The following is a 14,162-nucleotide window of genomic DNA, read 5'->3' as shown; positions in this document are numbered from 1 at the left end:
GGCTCTGGGAGTGACCAAAGGCAAGTCAGTCTCGGCGGAGCCAGAGCTAACTTCACACACTCTGTACTGGAGAGATCACGGCTGGCCTCTGCTCCCTGTGCTGCAAAATAGAAACATCACTGGATTATAAAATCGCACAGGGGCGCCTGGGTGGCTCGGTCGGTTGGGCGTCTGACTTCGGCTCAGGTCATGATCTCACTGTCTGTGAGTTCGAGCCCCGCGTCGGGAGCTGTGCTGACAGCTCGGAGCCTGGAGCCTGTTTCGGATTCTGTGTCTCCCTCTCTCTCTGCCCCTCCCCTGTTCATGCTTTGTCTCTCTCTGTCTCAAAAATAAATAAACGTTAAAAAAAATTAAAAAAAAAAAAATAAAATAAAATCGCACAAAGTCCAGCGAAGTTCTGGTTGCCCCCCAGAGGTGCCTTTCGATGCTGTGGGGGGAAACATCAAGTATCAAGTTATTTCAGAATAACTTGCTGGTGGCTCCACTACGTGGATACCTCGGACTCGGCAGGAGAAGCGCCTGCCGGGCGTCGGGCAGGAGACGGGCCTCTCCCTCTTCCTGGCTACGGTGGCAAACAGCCAGCTCACTGTTGTCATCAGCACGAAGCTCTCTCAACACGGGCCGCCTCTGCCCCTCAGGGTGCCTCTGGCAGCAGGTGCAGCGAGAGGCCCTCCGTGCGGGACAGTGTCCAACGGGGCCAGCTCCCTTCGCATCTGGGGTTCAGAGTCAGCCACGGCCACACAAAATACTCAGAGGAAATAATTTCTTTCACTTCGAACTAATTCTGTTCCATGAGAAGGTTACAATCCAGCCACCGAAAACGGTCAAACAACTAAGGTTTCCCAAGCCCCGCGAGGCAGAAGCTGACCTGGTTTGAACCATGTCAATGACCAAGGTCAACAGGGGCGAAGGCAGATCCCAAGGGGGCTGTCCACACCCAGGGTGTGGGGTTTGGGTTCCTAAACGAGTCACCTTCTCCCACTAGGAGGGGCCCCGTCTGAGCCGGCTCTGTGGGGCTCCGAGAGTGCCGGCACTTGAGGCCATTTTCAAGTTTGAAGACTGGGCAGGGCAGCTGGGCCGCCAGAGTGCATGCCCGGCGGGTCGGGGGCCGTGAGGGTCTGCGGGTTTGGAGAAGGGGAAGAGGATCGGGGTTGGCTGGAAGGCTCTCCAATCAGGCGGACGGGCCGAGGGTGGCTGTGGGGTGAGACCCATGACTCTGTGGATGGCCTACTGTCGCCCTCTTGATTTTTGTGGACATCGCTTCTCACGCTGACTCTTGTGCGGAATGAGACCCAAATCCCTGTCTGTCCCCTGAAAGCCACCTCGTTTGTGCTCAGTTCTTTCGTTGGCCTGTGAGACCCATTTCCACTTGACGGTAATCTCATGTGTCCGCCAGCCCTGTCTGCGCCCCCTCCGCCGTGGGCAGACTCAGCGCCCGGTCAGCATGAGGTCGGGGGCGCCGGGGGAAACCACGTTCCTCAGATACTCAGCCTGGCCTCGGGCCTGACCCGGTGCCTCCGAGTAGCTCCCAACCTTGATGTCACGGCAAAGACATCTGGAGAAAAATGACACACATCACGGCTTCCTGGGACAGCAAAGGACGGTCAGGGGTCAGGAGGGCTGCCCCCCGACCTCCGGACGGATCTACTCCCAGGCCAACCTACCGGGCCGCAAACGACAAAATTAACATTGTGAAGGTATCACACCCTAACCCCCAGGAGCCCAGGCTGGCCAGGAAGACCGTCCTCCGGGCGCCCACCCCACCGCGAGGCACCGCGGCGGGCGCGAGGCTTACCTTGGCCTGCGGGCTGAGGGAGCGGATGGACGGCACGGCGATGAGGGCGAAGCGCTCGTACAGGTACTCGTTGGAGGAGCTTCCCTTCAGGAGGGCGAAGGGGATGAGGTAGAGCTCCCCCTCCAGGACCAGGACCAGCTGCCGGTGCCGGCCCACGGGGCCGCTGGAGTGCATCAGGCCCTGTCGGGAAGCGTGGACACCTGAGCCGGGGCCCGGCAGGTGGGGACCTGCCTGCACCGGGCGTTGCCGAGCCACGTACACGGATGTACCCAGGAAGCACCGGGCAGGCCCAAAGCGTCCATGTGGGGAGCGTGGGTGGTGGCTTGGGGCGCTGCCCACGGGAGCACCACCCCGTGGGGGCTTCTGTCCGCCTCACGGGCCCCACCCAAGGGGGAGGTTGGGAGCCAGTCCTGTGTTTTATTTTATTTTTAGAGAGTGTATGCGAGTGGGGGAAGGGCAGAGGGGGAGAGAGAGAATCTCAAACTGAACGCAGAGCCCGACGCGGGGCTCAATCCCATGACCCTGGGATCATGACCTGAGCTGAAATTAAGAGGCGGACACTCAACTGACTGAGCCACCCAGGCGCCCCAGGGGGCCGGTCTTTTTAAGTCAGCAGGGCAGGGTGAGAGACCAGGTCACCTGTCAAGGAGGGGAGTGTCCCACGAAGACCAGGGCTGGCCCCAGTAGGTCTATGGGAGGCAGGGAATTGTTCCAGAAAGAGCCCTGTGAGTCATTTACCACCGAGGGCCAGGCCAGAGGATGCCACATTGGTCCGGAAACCCTAAGAGCAGTGTAGGCGTGATTCCTCTGTGACACCGTTACTGGGCCCAGGCTGAGTGTGAACAGAGACGAAGCCAAGGCCGCTGCCACACAAGGGGACGCCACCCGGAGCCTACCCGGGGAGAAGACTGAGCGAGAGCACGGGGCGTCCGGCTGCCGGCCTGGCCCTGGCCCTGGCCCTGGCTCTGGGACAGTCACAGCCAGACGCCCGTCACCCCCACCCCCGCTGGCCTGTGCTCTGCAGGAGTGAATGTGCGCGCCTAATCCGTCTGACGTGCTGCTGTGGGCGCTCGACCGAGGCTGCAGAAGGCACTCAGCTAACCCAAAGTGACATGTGCCCGGCGGGACATTCAGTCCGTACACACCCCCCTGTGGCTCTTTCACTTTTTAAAAATTCTAGATGCATCGAAAGAAAGCAGAGATAAAAACTATTAGGCCAATTTGCTTGCTGTTCACTTTAAGAGCTATTGCCCAAGAAGGGGTAAGGAATCACTGTATAACCCAGGGAGGAGGAAGTGGGCTGTGTCACACTGTGTGATGAATTTCTGGGTGGGCCCAGGGAGGCAAGGAGGGCCGGGTGCCTGAGGGCTTGGGAGTCCCCTGGGCCTGGTGGGAGTCCCCACCCACTGTGGCCATGCTGAGGGCCCCCCTGGCCCTGCAGGTGGAGGCGGCCCCGGGAAGCTGCCCTGGATGGCAGTGCCCCGACCTTGCTGATGGGTCAGCAGCCTTACCAGAGACAACCACTCACTGCTCAGCGGGGGCCTCCCTGCCCGACACGTGGGCAATGTGGGGGCTTGGGCTACTGCCATGTGCAAAACCGGGCCCACTCTCGGCTGGTCCAGGGTCACCAGGCATTTGGTGGATGAGATACAGGCCGCACCCTCAGAGGCCCTCTTGGGACTCCAGCTGCCGGGGGCCCAAGCCCCCGATAAGTCTCTGCTGGCTGTCACCCCATAGGTCCCTGGCTTCCCCGGGACCCACACCACTCTCGGACAAGCCCCCGGTCACGACAGCATGCACACGCGGGAATCAGAATGAACAGAGGGGTCCTGGGCCAGTGAGAGCTGTAATGCCGAGGCTGGAGGCCATTCAGAGAGGCGTCACTGGAAGGGTCTTTGTACGGACTCTGTGAACTCTCCCTGCAAGACCTTATCGGGGGCCCCAGCCTAAACGTGGGTGATGTCATGTCCCCGAAGGCAGCATGGGTGTCTTCTCTGACAATAAATTCTGATCTCTACGAGGGGCAGTCAGCGTCATGTGGCCCTGCTATTGGGAGTCATTCTCCCTCACCAGGTGACAGCTTCTCCATCAGCCAGGAAGACTGTGGACTGGGGGGAAGCCAGAGAAGTTAGGAGTCCGGGCCTGCTCGCAAGCTTACAACGGTGTACTCAGAAAATGTACCTAAGAATCCCTTACTGAACGAGGTGGTATTAAATATGACATCACCACAGAAGCCTAAAATGTCAGCCCCAGAGGGTGGCGGTGCCCACCCAGGACATGACGAGGGCCCTGCCAGGAGGCCGCCCTGGCTGGTGAGGGCTGGGGAGGGCCTGGCCCGGGCAGAGGAGGCCCGTGAGGTCAGCGGAGAACAAGGCTGGGGAGAGATGTGGAAGGCAGGCTGGGGAGGGCCCCACCCGAGGAAAGCACGGCTCATGTCGGCTATAAGCACCTGCCATACATTCTCTGCTGAGGAGCCTCCGATGAATGTGCAGAGGTAGGCCTGCGTCACAGGGGATGGGGCTGTGCATGCTAATGCAGATGAGGAGACAGCACGGAGAGAACGGGACAGAAGACTTGCCGGGACTTGGTGAAGAGTGACCTTGGTCGTGAGGAGAGGGAAGTCTCTGGAATTGTAGCCTGGAGATGGGGACAGTTTTCTCTGAATGGACTGCGTCTGGGTCTGATACAGAGGTCTGGGTTCTCCTGGTACTGAGCTGCACATGCGCACAGTCCTGGGTGGGGGCCCTGAATGGGACCCCTGTCCAGACAGTGTGGAAGGAGGCAGGCGACAGCAGCACCGGCTTGTGGGCAGACAGGCCCCACAGCAGACTGACAGCTCCAGTTAAAAGATACGGGGAACGGACTGAACGTGTTGGAAAAGATGCCCTGGAAACTGTCTTCTGAATTTTCTGCCTCCAAGGATACACGTGCACTGCCTTTTTACCAAAAGATTAGCTATAATCCAATGTGAACTTGAAAATGGAAAATAAAGTGATGTCTCTATCCAAATTACATATCATCTATTAGATGGAAAAAGGAAAGACAATTCAAAGAAAGGCTCCTCTGTGCCTCCGAATGTCACTCTAGAAAGGGTATTTGCTGGCTTCTTAAGAGTCCTGGGCTTGTAAGATAACGGGATCAGCATCAGCCCCACACCAGCAACTAATACATTCCAACAAATTCCAGCAAAGACTCAGACTTTCTGACTTCTGAAGTGTCTAGAAATGGATCTTTTGAAATAGCATAAGATAAGAAGGCCAGGGGTGCTAAAACCTGTCTACTCCCCCAGTGACCTTGCCCATCCCACTGTGTGCCAGGCCCAGGATGGAAAAGGGAGAGACTGAGTGCCCCAAAAGGCAGGCCTGGCAATGAGTGGACTCAGGCTAAGCTCAGTCTTTGCACGGGGGGGGGGACTATTCCTTTAGACAGGGCAGGCAGTGGGCACCCTGGAGGTGGGTGTGGGCGGCTGTTAGATTCTCAGCTCCTAGCACCTTGTCAACACCTGCCCTGTGACTGGGTTCCTGCAGCCAGGTCTCCTGTGGAGGAAGCTCGCTGCCGAGCTTTCTCAGGGGAAGGCACGGAGGGCCGATACCAAGGGAAGGCCTAGGTCAGCAGTAGGTGCAGGGACGTGCAGTGGAGCCCAGGACGTGTCTGTTAAGGACCCTGCAGTCTTGGTCTGGCGATAACCTTCCCACAGCCCTTTCCACATGAAAACCAGGTCCCGGGGACCCTGTGCACTCAGCAGGCCCCCTGCCCCGGCAGGCGCCTGGACTCTCACTGCATACCCTTGCCAACTGGAAGCCGACTGTCTGCCCGCCTGCTCCCATGCAGAGATGGCCTTTGCTTGCCGGCAGCTCAAGACGTGCTCCAGCCTGGCCAAACCAGCGGTCTGTTACCCAGTGGGCTGAACCACACCTTCCCTGGTGTCCACCTTTTCTTGGGTAAACTCCATGATGTCTGTGTCCTGGCTTCTGGCTTAAGAGCTATGTGCTGCACGCAGGTCACCAGGGTTCGGAGGATCTGCCTGCACCCTCCATGTACAGGCAGCTTCGCTGTCACTAGAGGATACAGGAAGCCCCTCAGAGTGCCACAGCATCACAGGCCAGAGGAATAAACACCCCTGATCCTGGGTCCGTGAGTTTTCGGGCAGATTCGATTTGGGATAAAATGGACTTTACTGTTTACAAGGATTCCAGAAGCAAGAACTGCTTGGAATCTGGCCACTACAGAGCTGTGTTACAGGCTTGGGATTTTCTTCCTGACTCATCTTTTTGCTCAAGTGACTTGATCAGACCTTTTTAAGGTAGGGAAACCTCTTCCGTGATGTTTCTGGGAGATCCCGGCATCAGGGAAGGCTGCACACGGTCTCAGCAAATATCACAAACCTGTTGGAAGTAATGCTCAGACCATGACTAAAATCTATAGACTGTACACACTGCAATCCAACAAGAAAAGCAGGAGTACGGGTCAACCCCTTCGACTATATTCTTTGGCCAGACAACAAACCACTGGTTTGCCTGAAGAACCAAATTAAGGGAGGGGTTCGGAATTTAGGTCCTGGGGAAAAGTGACCATCCTCCAGCCAGAGCCGGAAGGGTCTGCCGGCCAGGAGTGTTCAGCTCCAGCTAAATCAGCCAGAGGGGCTGCGCAAGCCGCAGGGGCCTTGGACAAAATTGGCCTTCTCTTTCTCGACAGACCTGGTAACAATGAGCCCTCGTGCCCTCAGGGGCAGGAACCTGCCAGGAGAGGCTGAGACAGCCGCTGTGGAACATCCACTCGAACAGAGCCAGAACCCAGCATTGGCCCAGGTGGGAACAGCACTCACCTCGTGGGAGCCTGCTCTCCCCACCGGTTTTGGTGCCCCAGAAACCAAATGGAGCTAGCTTATTGCCTCCATCTCCTAATCAGTTGTAGAAATGTTTGCTGTCCTCGTTTGAGTATTACTGCAGATGTCTCACTCAGAAATCCATTAGACAGGCTGGTGGTGGGGCGGGCAGCCCTAAGCGTGCCAGTCTCAAGGACCTCATCTTCCACTCCGCAGTCTGGAGTGTAGGTCTGATTGTTTCTAGGGACAAATACTCCCTGGCCATCTCCAAACCCTCAATCTATGTACAAAACAGGCACCCAGGTGGTTGTCTCCTGGGGCATTGCTCTGGGGTAAACTGGTTTATCAGGCTACTGGATTTTGCAAGAGTCCTCTTCCCCAGAGCAATAATTCAAGGCACAACCCAGGCAGAGCTGAGCTGCGCACCCCCCCCCCCCCCCCCGCCCCCACCGCACCTTGCAGACATTGATGAGAGGTCTCAGATGCTTCCCAGAGATCTGGTGCTCAGGAAGGCAGTTTCCCAACCTAACAGACCTGAACTGCAAGTTTTAAGCACGTTTCTGGGGATCCTGAAACAGGTAAGCCCACGTCAACAGGAAGGCCAGGAATACTTTTCCTTCTTATCCTGGTCATTCACTCTTTCAGTCTGTCCTACAACCTTGGTTTTACGACTGTAAATATAGGAAACGGGGAATTTCGGTAAATGGAAGTAATGATAAGGATGACAGGGGACTATAACTAGAAGGAGTCCAAACTCCAGTGATCCTGAAAGGGCCCCAAATCTGGACCTGTGGACAATGATTTGAGCAAATCCTGGGCAGTTCCCTGTTCTACGTCTGGCACCTTGATCAAGCAGCCTCTGGCTTTGGGTGAAGCCCTGTGTGCAAACTGAGGGGGTGAATTGGGACCTGAGTGAACAAGGGCTCCCCTGAGCAGCCCAGGGGAGCCTCTTAAGTCCAGGCCCAGAAGCATGGCTTACTGTCTTTTACTCTAGTTTGACTAAAAATAAATGCCAGGGACACAAACAGGGTCCAGTCCCTTTCACACTAAGCACTTACAACTTCTCTTCGGTGACATTTCCTCTCGTGGGTGTCAGACAGGACTTCACTTAATGTCTGATGATGGGTCACGTGCAGACGCGGCCGGGCCCTCCTGGAAGACAGCTGGACGTGCTCGTCCCTGACAGCAAAGGACGGCGTGGTTCCAGGAAAGAGCCACGGCAGGGTTTCCCTTAAGCCAGATTAAATCAAATACTGGTAGAAGCCTAGGGTAAAATATTATTTTGTTCCACTTTTCATACTGTCTGACCTAGTCCCTTAGCCATAGGACTGGGGCTAAACAAAGGCAGTTGTTCAAATAATTATAAGCCCCATGTGAAGAGGCTAATCGTTTTAGTCTTGAAGTGTCAGTGATTCATAAGCTTGGACCTTAGGCTTTGATTTGTCTTTTCATTGAAAATGTGGAAGAGGGTCTGACCCTGCCTGGGAGCTGACGGGGCCGGGAGCGGGCGGGTGGTGTCCTATCGCCCTCTAGTGGCCGCCAGAGCAGGCGGGTGTGCTGGCCTTAGGAAGTGAGAGGAAGCTCCAGGCCCCCTCCTCCACCTAGGCGGCCCACTGAGGAGGCGTCGCTGCAGCCCATCCCACCTGACATTCCCACACGGGATAGCCACCCGCTTCGCACCTCCTCCTCCGTGTCCGGGACGGTGTGTCCCCAACACATGTCAACAAGTACCTGGTGAATGAATGGATGAAACTTCTCAGTCAAGTGTTTTTACTGAAACACCACGGATCCCTTCAGAGAGCCTAGGAAAAGCTCTTGCTCTGACCATTTACTTTAATGGCCTTTGACAGGTTTCACTCTGGCTCCTTTGAGGCTGCCCACACTCCTTCACCGTATTTGAACACCTCGGCCACAAAAGAGAAGAGTTTAACTATCAGGGACTAAGGATACGCTTTCGAACTTAATGCCCCATGTCAAGGTCAGACTGCACCCTGAAGGTGGGCGCGTGGGGCTCTGTCACATGTGTTCGTACGGTGTAGTTCCTGAACTGCATGCTGGCCAGTGGGTCTGGTGGCGGGGCTTTTCCCTTCCTTGGGTAATGCCACAAAGGCTGATTTCATTCGCTGTTATAACTTGTTGAGGGCCGTAAGTCTTCCCCTCCCCAGTCACCACCTTCCCCTGGCTCGGTGGGGTGGGTGTGGGTCCCCTGCGGGCATGCATGATCCTACCCTGAAGTAAGCTAGAATCCTGGCACCTTGCGGGTTGGCAGGGTCAGGGTCTCACTGGATTCCAAGGTGTGTAAGAGCAGGCCCAGCCCCTTCCTCCTGCTTCCCGACCTCCGGGAAAGCTCTCAAGTGCCGCAAAGTGGCCACAGAAAACCCAAGGGCTGATTTGTGCCTTGGGTCCTCTGCTTTGTATGACAGACTAGTCCCAAACAGCAAGTGCAGCATTCCACAAACATCACTGAGTGTCAACGTGTCCCAGGCCCTGTGCCAGCTGCTGAGGACACAGATGAGGGACCATCCTCGCCTTCAGGGAGTGTGGGGTGGGCAGCAAGAGAGGGAAGGTGAGGCTTGCCAAGAGCTAAGTTCTGAGTCCGGTGAGGTATGGGGTGCCATGAAAGACACGGGGCATACATGGAACCCCAGTGGCGGGTGGGGAGGGGGATGAAGCCTGCAGGGTGGTGGGAAAAGAGGGCAAGGAAGGTTTCAAGGAGGAGGGTGCACTTGAGCTGGCCCAGAGAGAGGCGAGGAGCTCGTCAACTCCAGATGACCTGAGTTTCCAAGTATGCGCTTGGTCACAGCCAGTCTCCCCCTCTGCCCTCCGCCCCCTGCCCCTCCTCACCGCTCCCACCAGCCCCTTCTTGCCCCTCCTCACAGCTCCCACCAGTCCTTTCCTCTCCCTGCCCCTCTTCACCGCTCCCACCGGCCCCTTGCACGTTCAGGGACTAAGTAATCTGGGACCCAGGTGCAAAAGGAGAAATGCACTCACTCAGAAGGCCCGAGTGAGTGAAAGAATGGAGGGTCCCAATAGCCTTCAGAGGGGCTGGGGCATCAGTGCACGATGCAGAGCTCAGGGCGGCAGGGAGTGGTAGTAAGTCACCAAAACGGTCTTTGTGACGACTGATGGCAGTAAAGAAAACCTGAAAAATCAGCCTAAGGGTACAGGTGTATATTGCTTCCCTGAGATGTGGCACACAAATCACACTCTGATAGCATGCTGTCAGAGGTGCTCTGAGCTGGGGCGCTCTCTGCAGTCCTGGCCCTTCCTTAAAAAGAGGACGCCAAGGGGACAATGGTCCTAAGAAGAACAGGACAGCCCAGCGCATTTCAGGAAAGGAGGAGACAGGACTGGGCCTCTGTGCTGATGGGCCCAGAGGCCTGGGGTGCTGGGAGGGGCAGTGACCGGGTCACAGCAGCCACCTCTCACCAGGGACTCTCTCTGCTTCTGCTGCCCTGCATGCCCCTCAGATCCCGCTAAGCCCAGCCCTGCTCTGACCTGACACACTCTGTGGGGTCGTCCTCATTTTCTAATGAGGACACAGGTACTCGAGGAGGAGAAACAGCTTGGCCAAGGTCACCCAGCCAGGGGAGGGCAGCGTCAGACAGGAGTCCAGACGGCCAGCCGCCCCCGGCTCCCTGAGCGAGGGAAGTCTGGAGGGCCCAGGCAGGGGGCACGGCCTCCTGAAAAATACCGGGCGAGTGCCACGTGTCCTTGGCCAAATGCTTCTGCATTTCCTGGGGATGAGGAATCACTGTCAATGCGGGGTTTCCTGAGGAGGCACATCACCTCTGCCAGCGGGCTGCAGTGGGCGAGGGTGCTGCCGAGGGGCCACCCCAACGTCTGCAAGACAAACCTCCCACCTGGCTGCACACAGCGGCCAGGACGTGCGGGCTGGGAAGGCCGGCAGCCTGCTGTCCAAGGGCCCGTCAAGCACGTCCTCCCTGTCTGAGAGCCAGGCCCCAGATGCAGGCACTCTGGGCTCTCCGTGGGGTCTGTTAAGGACTGCCTGTCAGGGACACATTGAAGACCTAGCCCCCTGTGGAATGGTACTGGGCGGGGGGCGGGGGGGGGGGGTTGGGACATAATTCGGTTTAGATGAGGTCATGCGAACGGAACCCCCATGATGGGGCCGGTGCCCTTACAAGAAGAGGAAGGCACCAGAGCCTCCGTGTGAGGACACAGTGGGAAGAGGGTTGTCTGTACCCGGGAAGAGGGGCTTCGCCAAGAAACTGAATATGCTGGCACCCTCACCTGGGACCTGAAGCCTCTGGAGCCATGAGAAATAGATGTGTGCTTTCTAAACCACCCGGTCCACACCGTTTTGTTAAAGCAGCCAGAGCAGACTAACACACAGTCACATACAAACGCATCTGATAGGCTCACCGTTCAGATTCAAAAGATCCCCGAGCCCTTTGGGTTCCCCAACCCAGGCGGAGAACCGTGTCCAGATGGAAGGATGATGTGCGAAGACCAGAGCCACAGAAACCCATCAGGGGCCGTTCTCAACCTTTTCAAGACATCCAAAGTGAAAGGGTGTCTTTGATGCTGGACTCTGGGGTGGAGTCAGTGGCCCCTGACGGTGGCAGGGGCCGACGGATCTGTTCTCGGCAGACAGCACGGCCCTGGCATGAGCTGCTCTGGCAAGACCCTCGGACGACAGGTGGGAGGTGGGGAAGCAGTCCCGCAGGGTGAGACCGAGCCACGGGCACAGCCCTCTTGGATCTGCTCGGGGCCCACCCCGATGGCGCGCTCGCTGCTGACCACCGTGGGCGTGTGCACAGCCCCGCGCCTCCCTGGGCCTCCCGGAGTCTGGTCTGATGAGAGGAGGGAGGAGGGCAGCACCTCACCGTGTACCTGACGCAGCTGAGGCCAGATGTTCCTGGCTGGAAAGGAGCAGAGCTCCGACTTTAGCCTGGCAGCTGGAACCCGGGGCGTCACGCACTAACCAGCAGCCAACCCAGAAAGCGCTTCCAAATACCGACTGAGAAGCTGGACAGAGAAGATTTGTGTTCTGGAAACCACCCCCCACCCCGGTTGTCTCAGGAGCCCATGTTGTATCTGAGGGGCACACATGGGGGTTGAGCGGTAAATGATGCGTCCTGACGCCTAGAAGCCTCTCGGCCCCGGGAGGCACTTACCCCTTCCATGGGCGCTATGAGCAGGTCATACAGAGCGCGGAGCGGGGGCCTGGCGAACGAGCTCTGCCTCCGGGGGAGAGAGGAGGTCCCGTCCTTGATCGGCGACATGGTGTTGCTGACCAAGCTCGTCATGCTCTGGCAGCTCCTGGGGAGAGAAGGGCCAGGGGATTAGGCAGGGCACACGCGGGGCGGGCGGGGATTCGCCACTTGCTCCACAGTGCTCCGGGTCCCGGAAAGGGCAGGCTGGAGGCTGCACAGCGGGGGCCGGCCGGGCCTCCCTCCCAGCTTCGCCTTCCTCACCTTCCTTTCAGGTGATTTTCACAGAGCAGTGAGCACTGACAGAAACCGCAGGGCAAACCAGCTGCACACAACAGCTTACATTTCCATAGAGTTTTCCTGCATCCTCAAACGTCCCAAAGTGCTGTTCAAAGGATTTAATTACATCCTTGTGTGGAGCGACCGTGTGCAGGCAAACGAACGTGAGGACCATTGGAATCAGCGGCAGCCCCCAGGCTGATGGGGAGGACCGTGCCAACTAATCTCTGGGCCGGAGCTGCGGACAAGACAAGGGACGTGCTGGCCCCAACCCAGGGCTCAGGTCAGCCGCCGGGTACCCGCCTGAGCCCCTCGAGGCACAAGGCCCTGCAGACCCCCTGGCCGGGCATTCCCTGCGCAGCGGGTCTGCTCAAGTGGGTCTGTAGTGCGGCTGCAGGCTTCTGTTTGCTTTTTAGCTTGTGCTCCGGTGTTGCCAGGCAGTTTTATTGGTACAGGTGGCATTCTTGATCCAAGGACCCCGAGTTTCACACTCCCAACACAGGACGAGAACATTCATTTCCTGGGGCACCTGGGTGGCTCAGTCGGTTAAATGTCCGACTCTTGATTTCGGCTCAGGTCATGATCTCATGGTTCTGTGAGCTGTCAGCACGGAGCCTGCATGGGATTCTCTCACCCCCTGTTGCTCTCTGCCCTTCCCCTGCTCTCTCCCTCTCTCTCTCTCAAAATAAATAAATAAACATTAAAAAAAGAAAGAAAAGAAAGTGTTTCCTGAGCACCAGTAATCTGCTAGGCACTGGTGTCGGCCCTGGGGACCTACAGAGGACACACAGCAAAGGTGAGCAGAAGAGACAGCAGGCAGGGAAACACGCCTATTTACAATGGAGGGACCGGGCTGCCCCCACTCTTCCCTCTGAACCTGCCCCGTCACTCGGCCAGTGTGGCCTCAGCACAGCCTCTGGGGACACTCTCTGCACGACGGCTGGACAGTCAGGAGTCTCTCAACCTTGTTTCAGACACTCTGCTCATCTTTGGAGTTGCCGCTTCGTACTCAAGGATGCTTAAGGGGAAAGACCAGTTCTAACACGAGATACACCTCCGAGCTTTGGTAAATACTCTGGGCTGCTGGCGGTGGTGGCAGCTGGGTCGTTTCCTGAGAAAAGACCAAAAGGCAGCGTTCCCTCCTGGGCCTGGCCGGGATCCACAACTATCGAAAGAAGATCCAATTTGCGTTTTCCAGGTAGAGTTTCTACCCCCTGGCCTTCCCCCCCCCCCCCCCCCCCCCCCCCCCCCCGCTCAGTGTTCTTGGCAACGTCCCACTTGACCTAAATTCTAGGGCTGTGCCAAGCCGAGCTGTGAGCGCCCCTGGCACCCCCTACCCCCTGCAAGAGGAGGGAGGGCAGAGGACTCGGAGGCCTGAGAGCCTGCTCACGTCCGCCCCTCTGTCTCGCCTGCTCAGGAAACATGTCATTACAAGCGACTGGGCGGAGGTGCATCTTTGCCATCAGAGCCAGTGAAGCAGAGATAACCCTGGAGTGACACTCGCAGGCTCTCTTAATTCCACAGGATACACCGCAAAGAGCAGTGCTCCCCCGAAGGAGAGCGCCAAATTGCTGTCCAGAGGAGCCGCTCTGGTGGAACGCAGTCTGTCACGGGCCTGTGTGCACACGCGTGTTATTGGCAGACGGAGATCACGGCCCTGCCGTCGGGTCAGCAGGACAGGGCGGCAACAGACCGCTGGGTGCCCTCTGCGCTCCCTAGACAGGTGTCCGCCCGGATGGTGGGCCTGTGACCCCACGGGAGGCCTCTGAGTCTGATCAGTCCAGCTGCAGGTGTCCAGGGAGAGTGCTAGGTCCCCAGACGAGGCTGTGGCCACAGGTCTTCACATCGACTGACGGGGCATCCCACAAATCCCAAGGCTCTGAACTAACAAGCTTCTTCTGGAGAAAGAGACCCCCATGAGCTGCCCTCTGGGGTAACAGGAGACCAGCACAATCCAAGCTGCATGGGGGAGCCCCAAGCATTCCACTTACTCCCCAAACTTAGAACCACGTGCTGATTCCCCCGCTGCTGGCAGTGTGAGGTGCTGAAATATGGATTCTGGAAGTGGCCAAGGAAGTGCCTGGGA

The 14,162-nt window shown here is 57.6% G+C and overlaps 1 protein-coding gene across 4 annotated transcripts in view; it reads right to left on the bottom strand.

Annotated features, from left to right (window-relative positions):
• The window catches only part of TTC28 (tetratricopeptide repeat domain 28), a 630,964-nt gene that overhangs the window by 18,401 nt on the left and 598,401 nt on the right, over window positions 1-14,162 (bottom strand). For all 4 annotated transcript variants that reach the window (XM_078435589.2, XM_078435590.2, XM_078435591.2 and 1 more), the window contains 2 exons: window positions 11,762-11,906; window positions 1,796-1,975 (listed from right to left, as the gene is read on the bottom strand). In XM_078435589.2, the coding sequence (XP_078291715.1) occupies window positions 1,796-1,975; window positions 11,762-11,906 (325 nt within the window). The remainder of the gene's footprint in view (window positions 1-1,795; window positions 1,976-11,761; window positions 11,907-14,162) is intronic.

This window comes from Panthera onca, chromosome D3 (assembly GCF_046562875.1).
Source record: "Panthera onca isolate mPanOnc1 chromosome D3, mPanOnc1 haplotype 2, whole genome shotgun sequence".
Lineage (NCBI taxonomy): Eukaryota > Metazoa > Chordata > Mammalia > Carnivora > Felidae > Panthera > Panthera onca.
Note: the sequence above shows the minus strand (reverse complement) of the source record. Positions and strands in the feature narration are given on the sequence as shown.